At 41.1% G+C, this 20,060-nt stretch overlaps 1 protein-coding gene across 1 annotated transcript; it reads right to left on the reverse strand.

Moving 5' to 3' along the window:
- Nucleotides 1-276: 276 nt before the first annotated feature.
- atp5f1e (ATP synthase F1 subunit epsilon) lies at nucleotides 277-4,100 on the reverse strand. Its single transcript, XM_061985392.1, has 3 exons — nucleotides 3,958-4,100; nucleotides 3,520-3,641; nucleotides 277-372 (listed from the first exon to the last, which is right to left on the reverse strand). Coding segments are annotated over exons 1-3 (156 nt in total). The 5' UTR covers nucleotides 3,990-4,100; the 3' UTR covers nucleotides 277-370.
- Between the last annotated feature and the right edge of the window lie 15,960 nt (nucleotides 4,101-20,060).

The following is a 20,060-nucleotide window of genomic DNA, read 5'->3' on the forward strand; positions in this document are numbered from 1 at the left end:
TTGAATAACATTGAGCAATTAAATCAAATGACAATGAAATATGAATCATGAAAACATTTGGAAGAATGTTGCAATAAGATGCAAGATTATATTTCATGAGGACTGTATTGATTGTTCCTTTAGTTAAAACCCTCTAGTGTTGTAATCAATGTTTTATTGATATAGTGATTATTTCTTCTTTTCATCTACTAAACTCATTTTCAATCAAATCTATTAGGCGGATGCTTATATAACATTTCTGTCAAGGTGTGTTAAATAGCAACAATAGAAGAAAAGTACTTTGCCATTCATCTACTTTAATGACAACTAAGGGACAGGAAATAGAAAGGTCAGCTGACGCTCACAGGACAGGAAGTAGGCAGACGTCACATCCTGCACACACAAACAAACAATATTGGTGTAAATTAGATTGTTCCAATCTACATTTTATCGTATAACCCAGGGGTGTCCAAATTTGGTCCGCGAGACGGCAGAAGTTCATAAACAATTTTGACTGGGAGCGGTGTAGCATTATCATACCCTACTATCCAGTGGTCTGATTGATGCCAACTGGTGGCCAACAAAAGTAACTCTGCCATTCATTGTACTTTCAAGAAGATGTAGCACAATATTTACTTATATGACCCAATCCACACAACCTTTCCTAGTCATGGTGCAGGAAAGAAATCTACGTATATGACCCAATCCACACAACCTTCCCTAGTCATGGTGTAGAAAAACAATCTACTTATATGACTTGATCCACACAACCTTTCCTAGTCATAGTGCAGGAAGAAAAAAAAAATGTATATGACCCAATCCACACAACCTTCCCTCGTCATGGCGCAGGAAAAAAAATCTACCAGCATGAAAATTCAACAAACATGGTCACACACAACACAACCTGCTTGTTGAACTTTGAGGATATTATAAAAAAACATCCAAACCACATTCCAAAACAAAATGACACCCATTTACAAGGGATGATGGGAAAAAGGCAAAACACTCTCCACACCAAGTCATGTTTGGTGCATTTGCTGCTTGATATTTCTGATGAAAAAACCTTAAGGAGATCGTCACGGAGTAGACAAGGTAGGAGTCGAACTTTCACATACTCTCAATAACCAATTATAATAATTATTGATTATTCATCCATCATATCATCATAATAATATGCAGCCCGCTTTCAGATCCCAGCAAAGTTTTTTAAGCCAAATGTCAAAAAGTTTGGACAACCCTGGTAAAACTGATAAGAATGTTTTGTTGACAAAACAACAGTTGGAGTGTACTTCCATGATGTTTTGTTGACAAAACAACAGTTGGAGTGTACTTCCATTAGTTTTGTTGACAAAACAACAGTTGGAGTGTACTTCCATTAGTTTTGTTGACAAAACAACAGTTGGAGTGTACTTCCATGTTTTGTTGACAAAACAACAGTTGGAGTGTACTTCCATGTTTTGTTGACAAAACAACAGTTGGAGTGTACTTACATGACGTTTTGTTGACAAAACAACAGCTGGAGTGTACTTCCATGATGTTTTGTTGACAAAACAACAGTTGGAGTGTACTTCCATGATGTTTTGTTGACACAACAACAGTTGGAGTGTACTTCCATGATGTTTTGTTGACACAACAACAGTTGGAGTGTACTTACATGATGTTTTGTTGACAAAACAACAGTTGGAGTGCACTTACATGATGTTTTGTTGACAAAACAACAGCTGGAGTGTACTTACATGACGTTTTGTTGACAAAACAACAGTTGGAGTGTACTTACATGATGTTTTGTTGACACAACAACAGTTGGAGTGTACTTCCATGATGTTTTGTTGACACAACAACAGTTGGAGTGTACTTCCATGATGTTTTGTTGACACAACAACAGTTGGAGTGTACTTCCATGATGTTTTGTTGACACAACAACAGTTGGAGTGTACTTCCATGATGTTTTGTTGACACAACAACAGTTGGAGTGTACTTCCATGATGTTTTGTTGACACAACAACAGTTGGAGTGTACTTACATGATGTTTTGTTGACAAAACAACAGTTGGAGTGTACTTACATGATGTTTTGTTGACAAAACAACAGTTGGAGTGTACTTACATGACGTTTTGTTGACAAAACAACAGCTGGAGTGTACTTACATGACGTTTTGTTGACAAAACAACAGCTGGAGTGTACTTCCATGATGTTTTGTTGACAAAACAACAGTTGGAGTGTACTTCCATGATGTTTTGTTGACACAACAACAGTTGGAGTGTACTTCCATGATGTTTTGTTGACAAAACAACAGCTGGAGTGTACTTCCATGATGTTTTGTTGACAAAACAACAGCTGGAGTGTACTTCCATGATGTTTTGTTGACACAACAACAGTTGGAGTGTACTTCCATGATGTTTTGTTGACAAAACAACAGCTGGAGTGTACTTCCATGATGTTTTGTTGACAAAACAACAGCTGGAGTGTACTTCCATGATGTTTTGTTGACACAACAACAGTTGGAGTGTACTTCCATGATGTTTTGTTGACACAACAACAGTTGGAGTGTACTTCCATGATGTTTTGTTGACACAACAACAGTTGGAGTGTACTTCCATGATGTTTTGTTGACACAACAACAGTTGGAGTGTACTTCCATGATGTTTTGTTGACAAAACAACAGTTGGAGTGTACTTCCATGATGTTTTGTTGACACAACAACAGTTGGAGTGTACTTCCATGATGTTTTGTTGACACAACAACAGTTGGAGTGTACTTCCATGATGTTTTGTTGACACAACAACAGTTGGAGTGTACTTACATGATGTTTTGTTGACAAAACAACAGTTGGAGTGTACTTACATGATGTTTTGTTGACACAACAACAGTTGGAGTGTACTTCCATGATGTTTTGTTGACACAACAACAGTTGGAGTGTACTTCCATGATGTTTTGTTGACACAACAACAGTTGGAGTGTACTTACATGATGTTTTGTTGACAAAACAACAGTTGGAGTGTACTTCCATGATGTTTTGTTGACAAAACAACAGTTGGAGTGTACTTACATGACGTTTTGTTGACAAAACAACAGCTGGAGTGTACTTACATGACGTTTTGTTGACAAAACAACAGCTGGAGTGTACTTCCATGATGTTTTGTTGACAAAACAACAGTTGGAGTGTACTTCCATGATGTTTTGTTGACACAACAACAGTTGGAGTGTACTTCCATGATGTTTTGTTGACACAACAACAGTTGGAGTGTACTTCCATGATGTTTTGTTGACACAACAACAGTTGGAGTGCACTTACATTATGTTTTGTTGACAAAACAACAGCTGGAGTGTACTTCCATGATGTTTTGTTGACAAAACAACAGTTGGAGTGTACTTCCATGATGTTTTGTTGACACAACAACAGCTGGAGTGTACTTACATGACGTTTTGTTGACAAAACAACAGCTGGAGTGTACTTACATGACGTTTTGTTGACAAAACAACAGCTGGAGTGTACTTACATGACGTTTTGTTGACAAAACAAGAGTTGGAGTGTACTTACATGATGTTTTGGGTTTGACGACTTTGACGCTGGCCTCTGCGGCCTTCATCGCTACACTCTGGGCCTGCGGCTTGAGGGCAGCCCGCACGGCGCCTGCGCAGATGGCCGAGAAGCGAATGTAGCTGCAAAACAACACTCTGTTAGCAGCATGCTAAAGGACAAATATTAAATGACCGCCTTTATTAACTAAGCATGGAACTTTTGACGGCGGCGTGTTAGCGGGAATAAGCAGCATTGTTAGCGGGAATAAAGCAGCGTCAAAAGTACAAACAATAAATGACGAAAGTGCGGCTAGGGTGACTAGCATTAGCATTAGCTACCCAGCACTGCTTCGTCTAAGCAGTACGACATAAGGCCAACTCAACACTTTTTCATTGAGAAAGTAGACAATGTCACATAATAAAGTGGTGATATTTAACAGTATTTATCCTTATTCACCTCAGTCCTGCTTGTCTCCAGTAAGCAACCATCTTGTCAGCCTCAAGGACAGGTCGGATGTGTGCCTGGTGACGTCATTTACAAGCGCCGAGCTATTTATTTTAATTATTTATTTATTTATGTGTATGTTTGAATTTTTTATTTTAAGCAAACCTTCGTTTAGTGTATTTTTTTTACTAGTACGCAAGCTATTCGTTTTGGACAAAACATTAATAAAACATTCATCTATCACAGCACGTAATATTGCAAGCCCAGGAAGTGACGTTTCTTCGCGCATGCGTGGTGGATAGGTTTTATTTGTATTTTATTTTGATAACATTAAACAATTAAAATAATGACAACCAAATAGTTTGTAACACACAGACGTAAATGACAAACAAATAGCAGGAAACAAATTAAATAAAAAACAAGAAACATGCGCGAGGGATGACACTAGAATCAAATAAAAGTAAATAATTGTATTTAATTTTCAGGCTGTTTATTTCAATTTTATTTGATGGTGATCGTTTTTATGATTATTTTTAGAACGTAAGAGGTGAGCATGGCCTTTTTGACATTTGGTTTACAAAAAGACACGCCCCTTGAAGTCACGCCCACCGGGGCAGTAACAACGCGAGTGGACGCTTGATTTGTGACGTCATCCAATATCGTCGGATGTAACGCAATGATGCAACGCAGGAATATTAATATGATGTTGTTGGCTAAGTTTTACATTCATAAATGTAAGTTTCTCAATACCCGACCTGTTTTTTGTGCCTTTAAAAAATAATTAGTACTCTACGTTACTCTACGAGTAAAACAACTTGCACTGAGCCTAGTCTATAAAATCCATCTCCATCCTCCTTCAAAACCGCAATAATAGTACACCTCCAGGCAACTTCAACCCTAAACTAACACCCTCCCCTCCCTTCCCCTTCCTCGTCATACCTCTTCGGATTGTAAATAATCAAATGTAGACACGTTTTCTTATAATTTCTGATCTCTCTCTCCGTGTCCACTACTTGCTGTACATATCCTACCAAGTCAGTCCTACACTGTTCCAATGTCCATTTCTCTGATGATGCAATTGTTGATGACTGAAGTGTTGATACCAACCAAACCTAAACCCCCCCACCCCCCACCCCCCTCCATATCCCACACCCCGGATTGTAAATAATGTAAATAATTCAATGTGTATACTCTGATGATTATCTTGTGTGATGACTGTATTATGAAGATAGTATATATCTGTATCATGAATCAATTTAAGTGGACCCCGACTTAAACAAGTTGAAAAACTTATTCGGGTGTTACCATTTAGTGGTCAATTGTACGGAATATGTACTGTACTGTGTACCGTATTTTCCGCACTATAAGGCGCACCTAAAAACCACACATTTTCTCAAAAGCTGACAGTGCGCCTTATAACCCGGTGCGCTTTATTACGATTCATTTTCATAAAGTTTCGATCTCGCAACTTCGGTAAACAGCCGCCATCTTTTTTCCCGGTAGAACAGGAAGCGCTTCTTCTTCTACGCAAGCAACCGCCAAGGAAAGCACCCGCCCCCATAGAACAGGAAGCGCTTTAAGCAACCACCCGCCCCCGGAAGAAGAAGAAAAAACGCGCGGATATCACCGTACGTTTCATTTCCTGTTTACATCTGTAAAGACCACAAAATGGCTCCTACTAAGCGACAAGGATCCGGTTCATAAAAAGACGCAATCTCTCCATCCGCACACGGATTACTACCGTATTTCACAGCAACTGATATTCCTGTGAACCGCACTGTGGAACGGGAGCACGTACGGTGAATATTCGCACCACGGAATGAGAAGTCATCCTTCACTGTGGTTCTAGCTTGCCATGCTAACTTCCACCCATGGTGATATTCAAAAGGAAGACCTTGCCAAAAGAGACCTTTCCAGCCGGCGTCATCATAAAAGCTAACTCGAAGGGATGGATGGATGAAGAAAAGATGAGCGAGTGGTTAAGGGAAGTTTACGCGAAGAGGCCGGGTGGCTTTTTTCACACAGCTCCGAAGGCGAACACACCTTCACTAAGACGGGCAGACAGCGCCGGACGACATACGCCAACATTTGCCAGTGGATCGTAAATGCCTGGGCAGATATTTCGGTCACAACTGTGGTCCGAGCTTTCCGGAAGGCAGGATTCACAGAACAACAGCGACACTGACTCCGATGACTTCGACGAGACGGAGCCGGCCATTTTTGGATCCCACGCTTGCGCAACTTTTCAATTCGGACACCGAAGACGAAGAATTCGAAGGATTTACGAATGAAGAATAACTTCAGAAGGTGAGCGCTATGTTTATTTTGTGTGTTGTGACATTAACGTTCGAGCAACATTATGTTGCTATTGCTCTACACCATTTTGAATTTTACTATGTTTGTGATTGCACATTTGCGTACATTTTGGGACAGAGTTGTTAGAACGCTGGTTTTCAATATATTATTAAAGTTTGACTGAACTATCTGACTGTTTTTTTGACATTCCCTTTAGCGCAGCGTAGGCGCGGCTTATAATCCGGGGCGGCTTATTGGTGGACAAAGTTATGAAATATGTAATTCATTGAAGGTGCGGCTAATAATCCGGTGCGCCTTATAGTGCGGAAAATACGGTAATCTACTAATAAAAGTTTCAATCAATCAATCAATCATTACGTTAAAACACTCTCTACCTCTAACAACCAAAAAGCTGTGAAAATGATGACGCTGTGCTCCAAATTTAAATGATTTACTGAATTTGTGTGAGCCTATGACTGTAAATTGCTGTTGTGCATCACAGTGGAGTTGGCACACTCCAAAACACTATTACAGGGTTGTATTGCATCACAGTGACTATGATAAAAAGGCCCATTATATTTGTCAGGTTTTTGAGATTCAGACAACTAACTTTATAGTTGCTAACATTGATGGATACAACTCAGTGCCTGACAATAATATTTGATATAGTGAGGTGGAAGATTTAGTGAGGTGTAAAATAAAATTGTACATTGCAAATGCTTCTATACTTAGTGTCAACACTGTCCTTGGCAAGTCACTTGAGAGATGGCCACCAGCCTCTCAAAATAGTGTCAGCTCAAATTTAAAGTTACTAATGCAAAGGCTTGATTTCATTGATGCCTGGAGATCTAAAAATCCTGAAAAGAAATCCTTCACCTGGTCAAATAAGTCAGGCTCAAGAAAATCTAGAATAGACATGTGGTTCATTTGTAACGCACTGCAAGACAGTGTTACTGTTCAAGTTCTCTCCACTGCTTTGACTGATCATGCAGATTCACATCTCTCTACATCCCTTTCACCATTGTCCTACACTGTAAAAAAAAATTCTGTAAAAAAAACGGTCATCTACGACTGCCAAACGAGAACCATAAAATTAAAGTAAAACATTGTAAACCAAATAATGATCAAAGACATTATATTTACAGAAATTTTAATGAAACGTTTTGCGGAAAAATATTGTAATTTTACAGATTTTTACTCAATTATAAAGGTCAACCACCTTTAATAAAGTGACGATGCAAACTGTTCTGCAGAAAAATACCTTCATTCTACAGAGTTTTTCCAAATTATTATGATCAAACACCTTTAATGAAGTGACAATGCTGTCAGTTCCACAGAAAAATACCATTATTTTACAGATTTTTTTCTGAATTGTTAAGATCAACCACCTTTAATAAAGTGATGATGCAAACAGTTCTGCAGAAAAATACCTTTATTGTTAGTATGGACATAGACTTTTATATAACAAGCTACATATTTAATGAAAGATAATTACTGTAATTTTTCATGAATTTGAAAATTATTTAAGAAAACAGAAAATGCTATGTATAATTAATTTGGTATTTTTCTGTAAAAAAAAATAGAAATATACCTAGTTTGTCATTACTGGCATATTACTTAAAATAACAGGCGGATTGTTTATTTACAGATAATGTCTTCAATTCTACAGTTTTATAAACTATTTTAAAAAAATAGAAAAATTACAGTAGGAATTTAAAGTAAATTAACCATAAAAATAGGATTTTATTTTTTACAGTGTAAGAACTCATACTGGAAACTCAATAGTTCACTTTTATGTCATGAAGCAGTTAAAATGAGAATTAAAGATCTAATAAATTTTTTTTAGAATAAAGCCAAGACCCAAAACATTTATTGTAGTATTTGGGAACTCCTTAATTATGAGGTAGGTACATTTATTAGAAAATATTGCAGTACCGGTAATCTAGCTAAGAAAAAGCTATCTGAGGAAGAAAATGTGATTTCCATCATTACTGCATTATATGTCAGATAATATGTCAGCAGAAGAAAAAGAAAGTTTCTAAGAAAGCCAAAATAAACAAGACGTACAAAAAGTATCAATGGAAAGCAGAAGGAGTCTTTGTAAGATCTAGGAAACAATGGTTGGAGGAAGGTGAACTAAATTCTGTGTATTTCTTTCGTTTAGAAACATGGCAGGCTCAAAACAACAACTTTGATAAACTGGAAATAAACGATTTGGTTTGCAACGATGCAAAACAGATTGCAAATTATTGTTCTCAATTTGACAAAAATGATACAACAGTCAATACTGTGAAAGTGATGCTGTTTGTTTTATGGAAGACTTAACTGAAACTCAATCAATCAGCACAGCTGACCAAGAATTATGTGAGCGTCCAATATGTCTCAAGGAAGTAGTGCAATCAATTAATATCTTAATTCATAACAAATCTCCTATAGTGGATGGTATTACATCTGAATTATATCAAATATTTTCAGAGGAACAAGCTCTCTTCTTACTAGGAGTATTGTGAAAGTATTAATACAGGTGTCCTTCCTCCAACTTTAACACAAGGCCTCATTAGCCTTATACCCGAAAACATATATACTTACACCCAAAAACATATATACATATACCCAAAAACATATATACTTACACCCAAAAACATATATACATATACCCAAAAACATATATACTTACACCCAAAAACATATTTACATATACCCAAAAACATATATTCTTATACCCAAAAACATATATACTTACACCCAAACCTAACAAAGTCATTGATCATTAGCCTTCTAAACAATGACTATAAGATTGTAGCTAAACATTTAAAAATGGTTCTGGATGACATCATTGATGAGACACAGTCAGGATTTATGAGAGGGAGTCACATATGGAATAATATCATTTATGATTTATGAGAGGGAGCACATATGGAATAATATCATTTATGATTTATGAGATGGAGCACATACGGAATAATATCAGGCTTGTACTTGACATAGTGGATTACCCAGAGGTCATTCATGATGAAAGCTTCCTTCTTTTCTTGGACTTCTACAAAGCTTTTGACTCGATCGAACATGAATTTATCTTCAAGACACTTGACACATTTGGCAATTTTTTACAAAAAACAATTAAGACTTTGTACTGCAATGGTAATAGTTCAATAAAGTTAAAAACTGGTACATCTCCAAGGTTCCAAATACAAGGTGTGATACGGCAAGGTTGTCCTATTTCTAGGTTTGTTAGCAACCCAATTACAAACCCCGTTTCCATATGAGTTGGGAAATTGTGTTAGATGTAAATATAAACAGAATACAATCATTTGCAAATCCTTTTCAACCCATATTCAATTGAATGCACTACAAAGACAAGATATTTCATGTTCAAACTCATAAACTTAATTTTTTTTGGCAAATAATTAACTTAGAATTTCATGGCTGCAACACGTGCCAAAGTAGTTGGGAAAGGGCATGTTCACCACTGTGTTACATGGGCTTTCCTTTTAACAACACTCAGTAAATGTTTGGGAACTGAGGAGACACATTTTTGAAGCTTCTCAGGTGGAATTCTTTCCCATTCTTGCTTGATGTACAGCTTAAGTTGTTCAACAGTCCGGGGGTCTCCGTTGTGGTATTTTAGGCTTCATAATGCGCCACACATTTTCAATGGGAGACAGGTCTGGACTACAGGCAGGCCAGTCTAGTACCCGCACTCTTTTACTATGAAGCCACGTTGATGTAACACGTGGCTTGGCATTGTCTTGCTGAAATAAGCAGGGGCGTCCATGGTAACGTTGCTTGAATGGCAACATATGTTGCTCCAAAACCTGTATGTACCTTTCAGCATTAATGGCGCCTTCACAGATGTGTAAGTTACCCATGTCTTGGGCACTAATACACCCCCATACCATCACAGATGCTGGCTTTTCAACTTTGCGCCTATAATAATCCGGATGGTTCTTTTCCTCTTTGGTCCGGAGGACACAACGTCCACAGTTTCCAAAAACAATTTGAAATGTGGACTCGTCAGACCACAGAACACTTTTCCACTTTGTATCAGTCCATCTTAGATGAGCTCAGGCCCAGCGAAGCCGACGGCGTTTCTGGGTGTTGTTGATAAACGGTTTTCGCCTTGCATAGGAGAGTTTTAACTTGCACTTACAGATGTAGCGACCAACTGTAGTTACTGACAGTGGGTTTGTGAAGTGTTCCTGAGCCCACGTGATGATATCCTTTACACACTGACGTCGCTTGTTGATGCAGTACAGCCTGAGGGATCGAAGGTCACGGGCTTAGCTGCTTACGTGCGGTGATTTCTCCAGATTCTCTGAACCCTTTGATGATATTACGGACCGTAGATGGTGAAATCCCTAAATTCCTTGCAATAGCTGGTTGAGAAAGAAATTCTTAAACTGTTCAACAATTTGCTTACGCATTTGTTGACAAAGTGGTGACCCTCGCCCCATCCTTGTTTGTGAATGACTGAGCATTTCATGGAATCTACTTTTATACCCAATCATGGCACCCACCTGTTCCCAATTTGCCTGTTCACCTGTGGGATGTTCCAAATAAGTGTTTGATGAGCATTCCTCAACTTTATCAGTATTTATTGCCACCTTTCCCAACTTCTTTGTCACGTGTTGCTGGCATCAAATTCTAAAGTTAATGATTTTATGCAAAAAAAAAAAGGTTATCAGTTTGAACATCAAATATGTTGTCTGTGTAGCATATTCAACTGAATATGGGTTGAAAATGATTTGCAAATCATTGTATTCCGTTTATATTTACATCTAACACAATTTCCCAACTCATTTGGAAACAGGGTTTGTATATAAAAAGTAGTCATTTAAAGGGATGTCTATATTCGACAGAGAAATAACTATCTGACACAACACTTTTTGAAGGACTCTTCTCAAATTCCTCTTGCCTTGGATGTGATTCATGTTTTCTCGTTGGCTTCTGGTCTCCATTTAAATGTGAATAAGTGTGAAATGCTGTGAGATGCTGTCTATATGTAAACTTCCAATTAGGGAGAGTATTAATTACCTAGGAATACTTATTACTAAAAATCAGAGTTCTAGATCAGTTTTGAACTTTAATCCAATTGTAGTTAAAACCAAGAAAAGATTTAACCAATGGCTACAGAGAGATTGATCCTTAAAAGGCAGAACCTTGCTTTCCAAAGCAGAAGGTATCTCCAGGCTTACGTATGCGGCTATTTATTTAGATGTGTACCGTATTTTCCGCACTATAAGGCGCACCTAAAAACCACACATTTTCTCAAAAGCTGACAGTGCGCCTTATAACCCGGTGCGCTTTATTACGATTCATTTTCATAAAGTTTCGATCTCGCAACTTCGGTAAACAGCCGCCATCTTTTTTCCCGGTAGAACAGGAAGCGCTTCTTCTTCTACGCAAGCAACCGCCAAGGAAAGCACCCGCCCCCATAGAACAGGAAGCGCTTCTTCTTCTACTGTAAGCAACCACCCGCCCCCGGAAGAAGAAGAAAAAACGCGCGGATATCACCGTACGTTTCATTTCCTGTTTACATCTGTAAAGACCACAAAATGGCTCCTACTAAGCGACAAGGATCCGGTTCATAAAAAGACGCAATCTCTCCATCCGCACACGGATTACTACCGTATTTCACAGCAACTGATATTCCTGTGAACCGCACTGTGGAACGGGAGCACGTACGGTGAATATTCGCACCACAGGGAATGAGAAGTCATCCTTCACTGTGGTTCTAGCTTGCCATGCTAACTTCCACCCATGGTGATATTCAAAAGGAAGACCTTGCCAAAAGAGACCTTTCCAGCCGGCGTCATCATAAAAGCTAACTCGAAGGGATGGATGGATGAAGAAAAGATGAGCGAGTGGTTAAGGGAAGTTTACGCGAAGAGGCCGGGTGGCTTTTTTCACGCAGCTCCGAAGGCGAACACACCTTCACTAAGACGGGCAGACAGCGCCGGACGACATACGCCAACATTTGCCAGTGGATCGTAAATGCCTGGGCAGATATTTCGGTCACAACTGTGGTCCGAGCTTTCCGGAAGGCAGGATTCACAGAACAACAGCGACACTGACTCCGATGACTTCGACGAGACGGAACCGGCCATTTTGGATACCACGCTTGCGCAACTTTTCAATTCGGACACCGAAGACGAAGAATTCGAAGGATTTACGAATGAAGAATAACTTCAGAAGGTGAGCGCTATGTTTATTTTGTGTGTTGTGACATTAACGTTCGAGCAACATTATGTTGCTATTGCTCTACACCATTTTGAATTTTACTATGTTTGTGATTGCACATTTGCGTACATTTTGGGACAGAGTTGTTAGAACGCTGGTTTTCAATATATTATTAAAGTTTGACTGACCTATCTGACTGTTTTTTTGACATTCCCTTTAGCGCAGCGTAGGCGCGGCTTATAATCCGGGGCGGTTTATTGGTGGACAAAGTTATGAAATATGTAATTCATTGAAGGTGCGGCTAATAATCCGGTGCGCCTTATAGTGCGGAAAATACGGTAAGACTATTGACAAAATACTTGTTGACTTTATTTGGAAAAGCAAAACTCATTATATTAAGAAATCTGTTCTAATGAACAATTACAGTCAGGGTGGTCTAAACTTTCTGGATTTCACGACACTAAACAACACCTTCAAGATGAATTGGATAAGACACTATTTGAAACTATTTGGAACTTTATTTCTCATCATGTATTTTCTAACCTTGGAGGCCTAAAATGTGTGTTATTGTGTAACTACAAATGGTAAATGGTAAATGATTGTGTAACTACAACATTGATAGGATTGCTGTTGCTCTTTCAAACTTCCACAAACAAGCCCTTCTGGCATGCTCTCTTCTCTACAAGCACCATTTCTCACCTACCAAATACTTCACCCGGAACAATAAAGACATATGTTACAAAAGGAAATCAACAGTTGGTTCAAGAATGGTATTTCAGTGAGTCAGCTTTTCAATAAGGAAGGTCAACTTTTTAATGATCAAGACTTTCTCAACCATTTTAAGATCCCTGTAACTCCCAAACAATTTGCTATTGTATTTGATGCCATTCCATCAGGTGTTGTTTTGTTGTATATTTCCTCTTTCTGCTGGAATTGAAAAATCACATAGACAAAGATAAGACCTTCTGTGGTCAGATGAAACAAAAATTGAGCTTTTTGGCCACAATACCCAGCAAAATGTTTGTAGGAGAAAAGGTGAGGCCTTTAATCCCAGGAACACCATAACTAACGTCAAGTATGGTGGTAGTAGTATTATGCTCTGGGCCTGTTTTGCTGCCAATGGAACTGGTGCTTTAAATGGGACAATGAAACAGGAGGATTACCTTCAAATTCTTCAGGACAAGCTAAAATCATCAGCCCGGAGGTTGGGTCTTGGGTTGGGTGTTCCAACAGGACAATGACCCCAAACACAGGTGGTAAAGGAATGGCTAAATCAGGCTAGAATGAAGGTTTTAGAATGGCCTTCCAAAAGTCCCGACTTAAACGTGTGGACAATGCTGAAGAAACAAGTCCATGTCAGAAAAGCAACACATTTAGCTGAACTGCACCAATTTTGTCAAGAGGAGTGGTCAAAAATTCAAGCAGAAGCTTGTGGATGGCTACCAAAAGCGCCTTATTGCAGTGAAACTTGCCAAGGGACATGTAAGCAAATATTAACATTGCTGTATGTATACTTTTGACCCAGCAGATTTGCTCACATTTTCAGTAGACCCATAATAAATTCATAAAAGAAGCAAACTTCATGAATGTTTTTTGTGACCAACAAGTATGTGCTCCAATCACTCTATCGCAAAAAAATAAGAGTTGTAGAAATGATTGGAAACTCAAGACAGCCATGACATTATATTCTTTACAAGTGTATGTACACTTTTGACCACAACTGTATATATATATATATATATATATATATATATATAAAAATCTCCTGACGATTGAGGGTACCCCCCCTCATGAAACAGGCCTGTAGAGATGAAATACAGGCCTGTAGAGATTAAATAGTCTTGTGATTTTTTTTCCCACACATACATATATATATATATATATATATATATATATATATATATATACACCATATATACCATATGCCATCATGGAAAGAAAAAAAAAGTAAAAAGAAAAAAAATAAATTAAATTGTTATATGTATCCAGTGATTATACTATAAAGTTATTTTCCATTTAACTTCACCAGTTTTAGATTATTTGGATTCAAAATTGCTGAATTTTCACATTTGCCGTTCAAATACTGAGAAGAGACGGTGCGGTGATCAGCAGCCAGTTGAGGCACGTCACTCAATCGTACCTCACCATGGATTGCGGACTCGGCTAACTGCTGGCCTGCTGTGCAGTGAGACCGTATTGCTATATGAATTATATTATACATTTCCATAGTTTAGTTAGCTGAGGTATATAATGTACAGTGTATTTTGTCAACAACTGTATGTGTGTAACGTATTTCTTGTGCTGAGCAATCATAAAACTGCTGCGAAGACGCACTGTGTGAGGCTCGCGTATTCCCGCCTCCCGGTTAATGCACCTCCGCCGCAGACTGCACCCCCCGACCGGAGCGCCACACCAACCAAAGCCCACACCCAAACCCTCCACGTACAAGACCGAATCCACCCCAAAAAAGTCACTTAACAAGAAGCCAAAAAGTGCAAAAACAACATTGCTCGCGCCGGAGGAGCCGTGAACGACTGCAGGGACACAACATTAGGTACACCTGTAGACTGCAGCACGGATTTCATATTTCATTCATTCACAACTCCTCCAACACGAACACCACTGTTCCCGCACTTATTGTTACGATCCGCTGCCCGGATCAGAGTTTGTTTATGTTTGTGTCATGTGTTTTCAGCACCTTGAGTTTAGTTTGTTTCTGTTGCCATGATGGCAGATTGTACGCACCTGCCTCTGGTTAGTGTTCGGGACGCGCACCTGTTGCCCGGGCACTAATCAGAGGGCTATTTAGTCTTTGCCCTGGCCTCACTCGGTCTGGCTTCCTAGTTTGTTCCCATACAACTAATAACGACTACTTAGATTTCATGCTATGCTATTTTTTCCTGCTAGCTCCCACGCTAGTCCTTTTGTTTTGCCTTTTGTGCTACGTGCATGCCTTTTTGTTATTCACCATATGATTTATATTTAAAATAAATCATTTTCCTACCTGCAAGCTGTGTCCGAAGCCGTCTGCATCCTTGGGAGAACCACATCCGCATCACTATGCGACCCAGTCGTTTCAGTAGGAAGCCAGCAAATAACAATTCTCCCGCGGCAGCCATTGAGGAGTTTGACGAAGGTACGTGGGAGGTGTTGCGAGCAATGGAAGCGGAAACTCTTCGCTATTCCCCCTCGGAGCGCCAGGACCTGATATGGGGTCCCAACGGAAAGCTGGTCCCAATCCACTCCGTTTGGCCCAAGGACATCGCCACACCCCCGCAGTACGGGACGCGTCAGCGAAGACGGAAGCCGGCCAGAAGGTCTTCCCCTCGCTGTCAAGACGCGCCGCTCCTGTAAACTCCTCTCCCGGACCGAAGCAAGCTACATGCAGCTCAAACTTCCCCTCCTCAGATGTTTGGCAACCCAATCGACCACTTTGCCAAACATTTCTCCGATTGGGCTGTCAGTCACATGGACAGCATCAACAATGACGTCATTTCATTGGCGCCCCCCGAAGAGGTAACCCCGCCCACTCCCGATGACGTCATTGAGCAAGATTTTTTTTTTCCATCTGCTTCTTTCTGTCAGCCAATGCCAAATAACTTTTATTCCAAGATAAAACATTATCAGGACATTTTTGCTAAGTGTAAGTCTAGTCAGTCACATTCTGATTTTCAAACTCCACCTCCAGTGACCTTGGTTCCGCCCCCAGTGACTATTGCTCCGCCCACTGCACATATTTTTTCCCCCTGTGCTCCCACCCAATCTCAAGTGAGGAGTAATAATAGTCAATTTGGACAATTTAAAGAAGAGTATACCCCCCTCCATACCTCCCCCCACCCACCCTTGAAGACGGTTCCAAACCGCAAAGAGCGCGTCTGGTATCCGCGTCTTGAGGGGGGGGCTAGTACTGGGAACTGTGCTAGTGGGGTGGCACCATTGCGCTCAGCTAAGCCGCAACCTCCTGCACGGCCACCGCCACCAGTTTTTCGGCGTGCTAAACCGCAACCTCCTGCACGGCCACCGTCACCAGTCTTTCAGCGTGCTAAGCCGCAACCCCCTGCACGGCCACCGCCACCAGTCTTTCGGCGTGCTAAACCGCAACCTCCTGCACGGCCACCGCCACCAGTCCTTCGGCCTGCTAAGCCACAACCGCCAGCTAGGCCACCGCCACCAGTCTTTCGGCGTGCTAAACCGCAACCTCCTGCACGGCCACCGCCACCAGTCCTTTGGCCTGCTAAGCCACAACCGCCAGCTAGGCCACCTCCAGCTGCACCTCGGCTAGCACCTGTTCCTGCACCTCGGCTGACACACCAAGCTTCGTCTCCTGTACCTCCACCACGCCAAGCTCCACCATGCCAAGTTCCTCGGCTGGTTCCCACACCAGCGCCGGCTCCTCGGCTGGTTCCCACACCAGCGCCGGCTCCAAGGCTGGTTCCCACACCAGCGCCGGCTCCAAGGCTGGTTCCCACACCAGCGCCGGCTCCAAGGCTGGTTCCCACACCAGCGCCGGCTCCAAGGCTGGTTCCCACACCAGCGCCGGCTCCACGGCTGGTTCCCACACCAGCGCCGGCTCCACGGCTGGTTCCCACACCAGCGCCGGCTCCACGGCTGGTTCCCACACCAGCGCCGGCTCCACGGCTGGTACCCACACCAGCGCCGGCTCCACGGCTGGTACCAGAACCTGCACCTGCTCCACGGCTGGTACCAGAACCTGCACCTGCTCCACGGCTGGTACCAGAACCTGCACCTGCCTCCACGGCGACGACGTCTCCTCCTGCCTCCACGGCGACGACGGCTCCTCCTGCCTCCACGGCGACGACGGCTCCTCCTGCCTCCACGGCGACGTCGGCTCCTCCTGCCTCCACGGCGACGTCGGCTCCTCCTGCCTCCACGGCGACGTCGGCTCCTCCTGCCTCCACGGCGACGTCGGCTCCTCCTGCTTCCACGGCGACGTCGGCTCCTCCTGTTTCCACGGCGACGTCTGCTCTCTCCTCGTCTTCGTCTCAGCGACCTCGAGTGGTCTGGCTGCGCAAGCGGCGCTCTCGGAGGGTTGTTTATGGACGCCAGTGGCGCAAACAGCAGCGACACCCGAGACGTAGTCGTAGAACTCTCCGGCTGCTGAACTTCTGGCGCCACTCACGCCCACCTTCTCGGCAGCCACGAATGTGGCCTTTCCGTGGTCGCCCGCCTCGCCTGCGGCAGCGGCGTTCCACTCGCCGCCGCCACCTGACTCTTCCCCGGTGGATTCGGGGACACGTGGCCTGGCGATCCACCACCAAATCCTCCCTCCACCCTCCCTGGACTCTTGAACTGTTTCTTGTTTTTTGGGTTCTAGTTTTATTTCGTGTCAAGGGACATCTGGAATCTGTCCTTTAAGGGGGGGGTACTGTTACGATCCGCTGCCCGGATCAGAGTTTGTTTATGTTTGTGTCACGTGTTTTCAGCACCTTGAGTTTAGTTTGTTTCTGTTGCCATGACAGCAGATTGAACGCACCTGCCTCTGGTTAGTGTTCGGGACGCGCACCTGTTGCCCGGGCACTAATCAGAGGGCTATTTAGTCTTTGCCCTGGCCTCACTCGGTCTGGCTTCCTAGTTTGTTCCCATACAACTAATAACGACTACTTAGATTTCATGCTATGCTATTTTTTCCTGCTAGCTCCCACGCTAGTCCTTTTGTTTTGCCTTTTGTGCTACGTGCATGTCTTTTTGTTATTCACCATATGATTTATATTTAAAATAAATCATTTTCCTACCTGCAAGCTGTGTCCGAAGCCGTCTGCATCCTTGGGAGAACCACATCCGCATCACTATGCGACCCAGTCGTTTCACTTATAAGTAAAGGTAAGACCATAATAACGTTTTTTTTATTAAATGTGCTTTTTGTGTGCTACAGTTTGTATGCGTAAAGTTAAAGTTAAGTTAAAGTCCCAATGATTGTCACACACACACTAGGTGTGGTGAAACTTGTCATCTGCATTTGACCCATCCCCTTGCTCACCCCCTGGGATGTGAGGAGAGCAATGGGCAGCAGCGGTCGCCGCGCCCGGGAATAATTGTTGGTGATTTAACCCCCAATTCCAACCCTTGATGCTGAGTGCCAAGCAGGGAAGAATGCTGGTATGAGCTTTTCAACATAACCCGTTAACTGCTGCCAATCAAATGGTGAATAAAATACTCTTTAGGGTTCATATGTTTGTAAATCTGACTGTGATGAAGTCAGTGCCTCACCAGCCATCAACCTCACCGCACGTCACTGATATATATATATATATATATATATATATATATATATATATATATATATATATATATATATATATATGTAACTGCTGTGTACCCGTCCCGCCAAGAACCCACACACAGGCTGGATTGGATGATATGGTTCTTTACTGGTAGCTGCAATGAGTGATCAGAACGCACATACACACAATATGTGGTTAGCACCTCTGCTGATTTCGATGTCATTAGCAGAGAACAGGAAGTCTGCCCAAGTACATAACATTTTCATATTTTTACAATTACATGAAATACAATTACAGATGTGACTTAATACAATGGCTTTTAACAGTATACTTTTTAACGTGTGTGATCGTATAGTGGTTTTAACTTGCTTTTATCTTTACTGGTATTACAATTAATTCAATACAAAATATTTTACTTGGTTTTTAACCAACATCATCCTTTTTTATATATTTATGAAATAGAAAATAGAAAAATACAAAGTACAATACAAGACATGACACAAATAATTAAAATGGACTTTTAGCACCCTCTGGTGGTGACTAGCAAAAATGACAGACCACGTTGTTCGCATGTTAAAATGGCGAACAATAAAAATGTAAATATGAACGTCTTGACACATAAAACGCACATAGTGCAACAATTATTACCTGCAATGAGTGATCAGAACGCACATACACACAATATGTGGTTAGCACCTCTGCTGATTTCGATGTCTACAGGGGAAAATAATATCGACTTCAGTGCAAAATAGTAATACAGCTGACGTGAGCAAAAACCAATTCAAATCGAAAATTCCACAACGTAGCATTTCAACTGCTATTAAATAACTGTGTATCTTACAATAAATCTCACGTTAGCTTTAGTGTAATATATAATATTTTGCAGAGCAATATCAAAACGTGGCTTACCATTAGCAGAGAACAGGAAGTCTGCCAATAAGCTTCCGGTTTGCGGTCATATTTACAGACTTTCAGGTACCAGCAGATGGCGCAATTGGACCTCTCATTGCATAACAAACAATATACATATTTTAGCAGGAATTTCACTCAAATAATCAAAGTATTTCTTATACCCGTTACATATATATATATATATATATATATATATATATATATATATATATATATATATATATATATATATATATATATATATATATATTACATTCTATTATCATTACTTTATTGAGTTTACAACCCCTTGGCGCTGTATTGTACTGTTTTTGTCCTTGTCTTGATTGTTATTGTTCATATGCTTGTTTGTAAATGTAGAACGTTATAAATAAAGATGTATAATAGCAAATATAATTAAAGCTGCAAGCAGCGTTGGACGGGCCCGCATATTTGGCAGGTGCTAGTCCTAAGTGTCCCAATACTTTTGTCTACTTGTAGCCTGAA

Source organism: Nerophis lumbriciformis, linkage group LG23 (assembly GCF_033978685.3).
Source record: "Nerophis lumbriciformis linkage group LG23, RoL_Nlum_v2.1, whole genome shotgun sequence".
NCBI lineage: Eukaryota > Metazoa > Chordata > Actinopteri > Syngnathiformes > Syngnathidae > Nerophis > Nerophis lumbriciformis.

Excerpts from the sequence above, each read along its gene's own strand:
- atp5f1e (XM_061985392.1), bottom strand. The coding sequence starts at position 3,989 with ATGGTTGCTTACTGGAGACAAGCAGGACTGAG. Across the intron at positions 3,642-3,957 it reads TGGAGACAAGCAGGACTGAG|CTACATTCGCTTCTCGGCCA; the intron begins GTGAATAAGGAT and ends GTTGTTTTGCAG.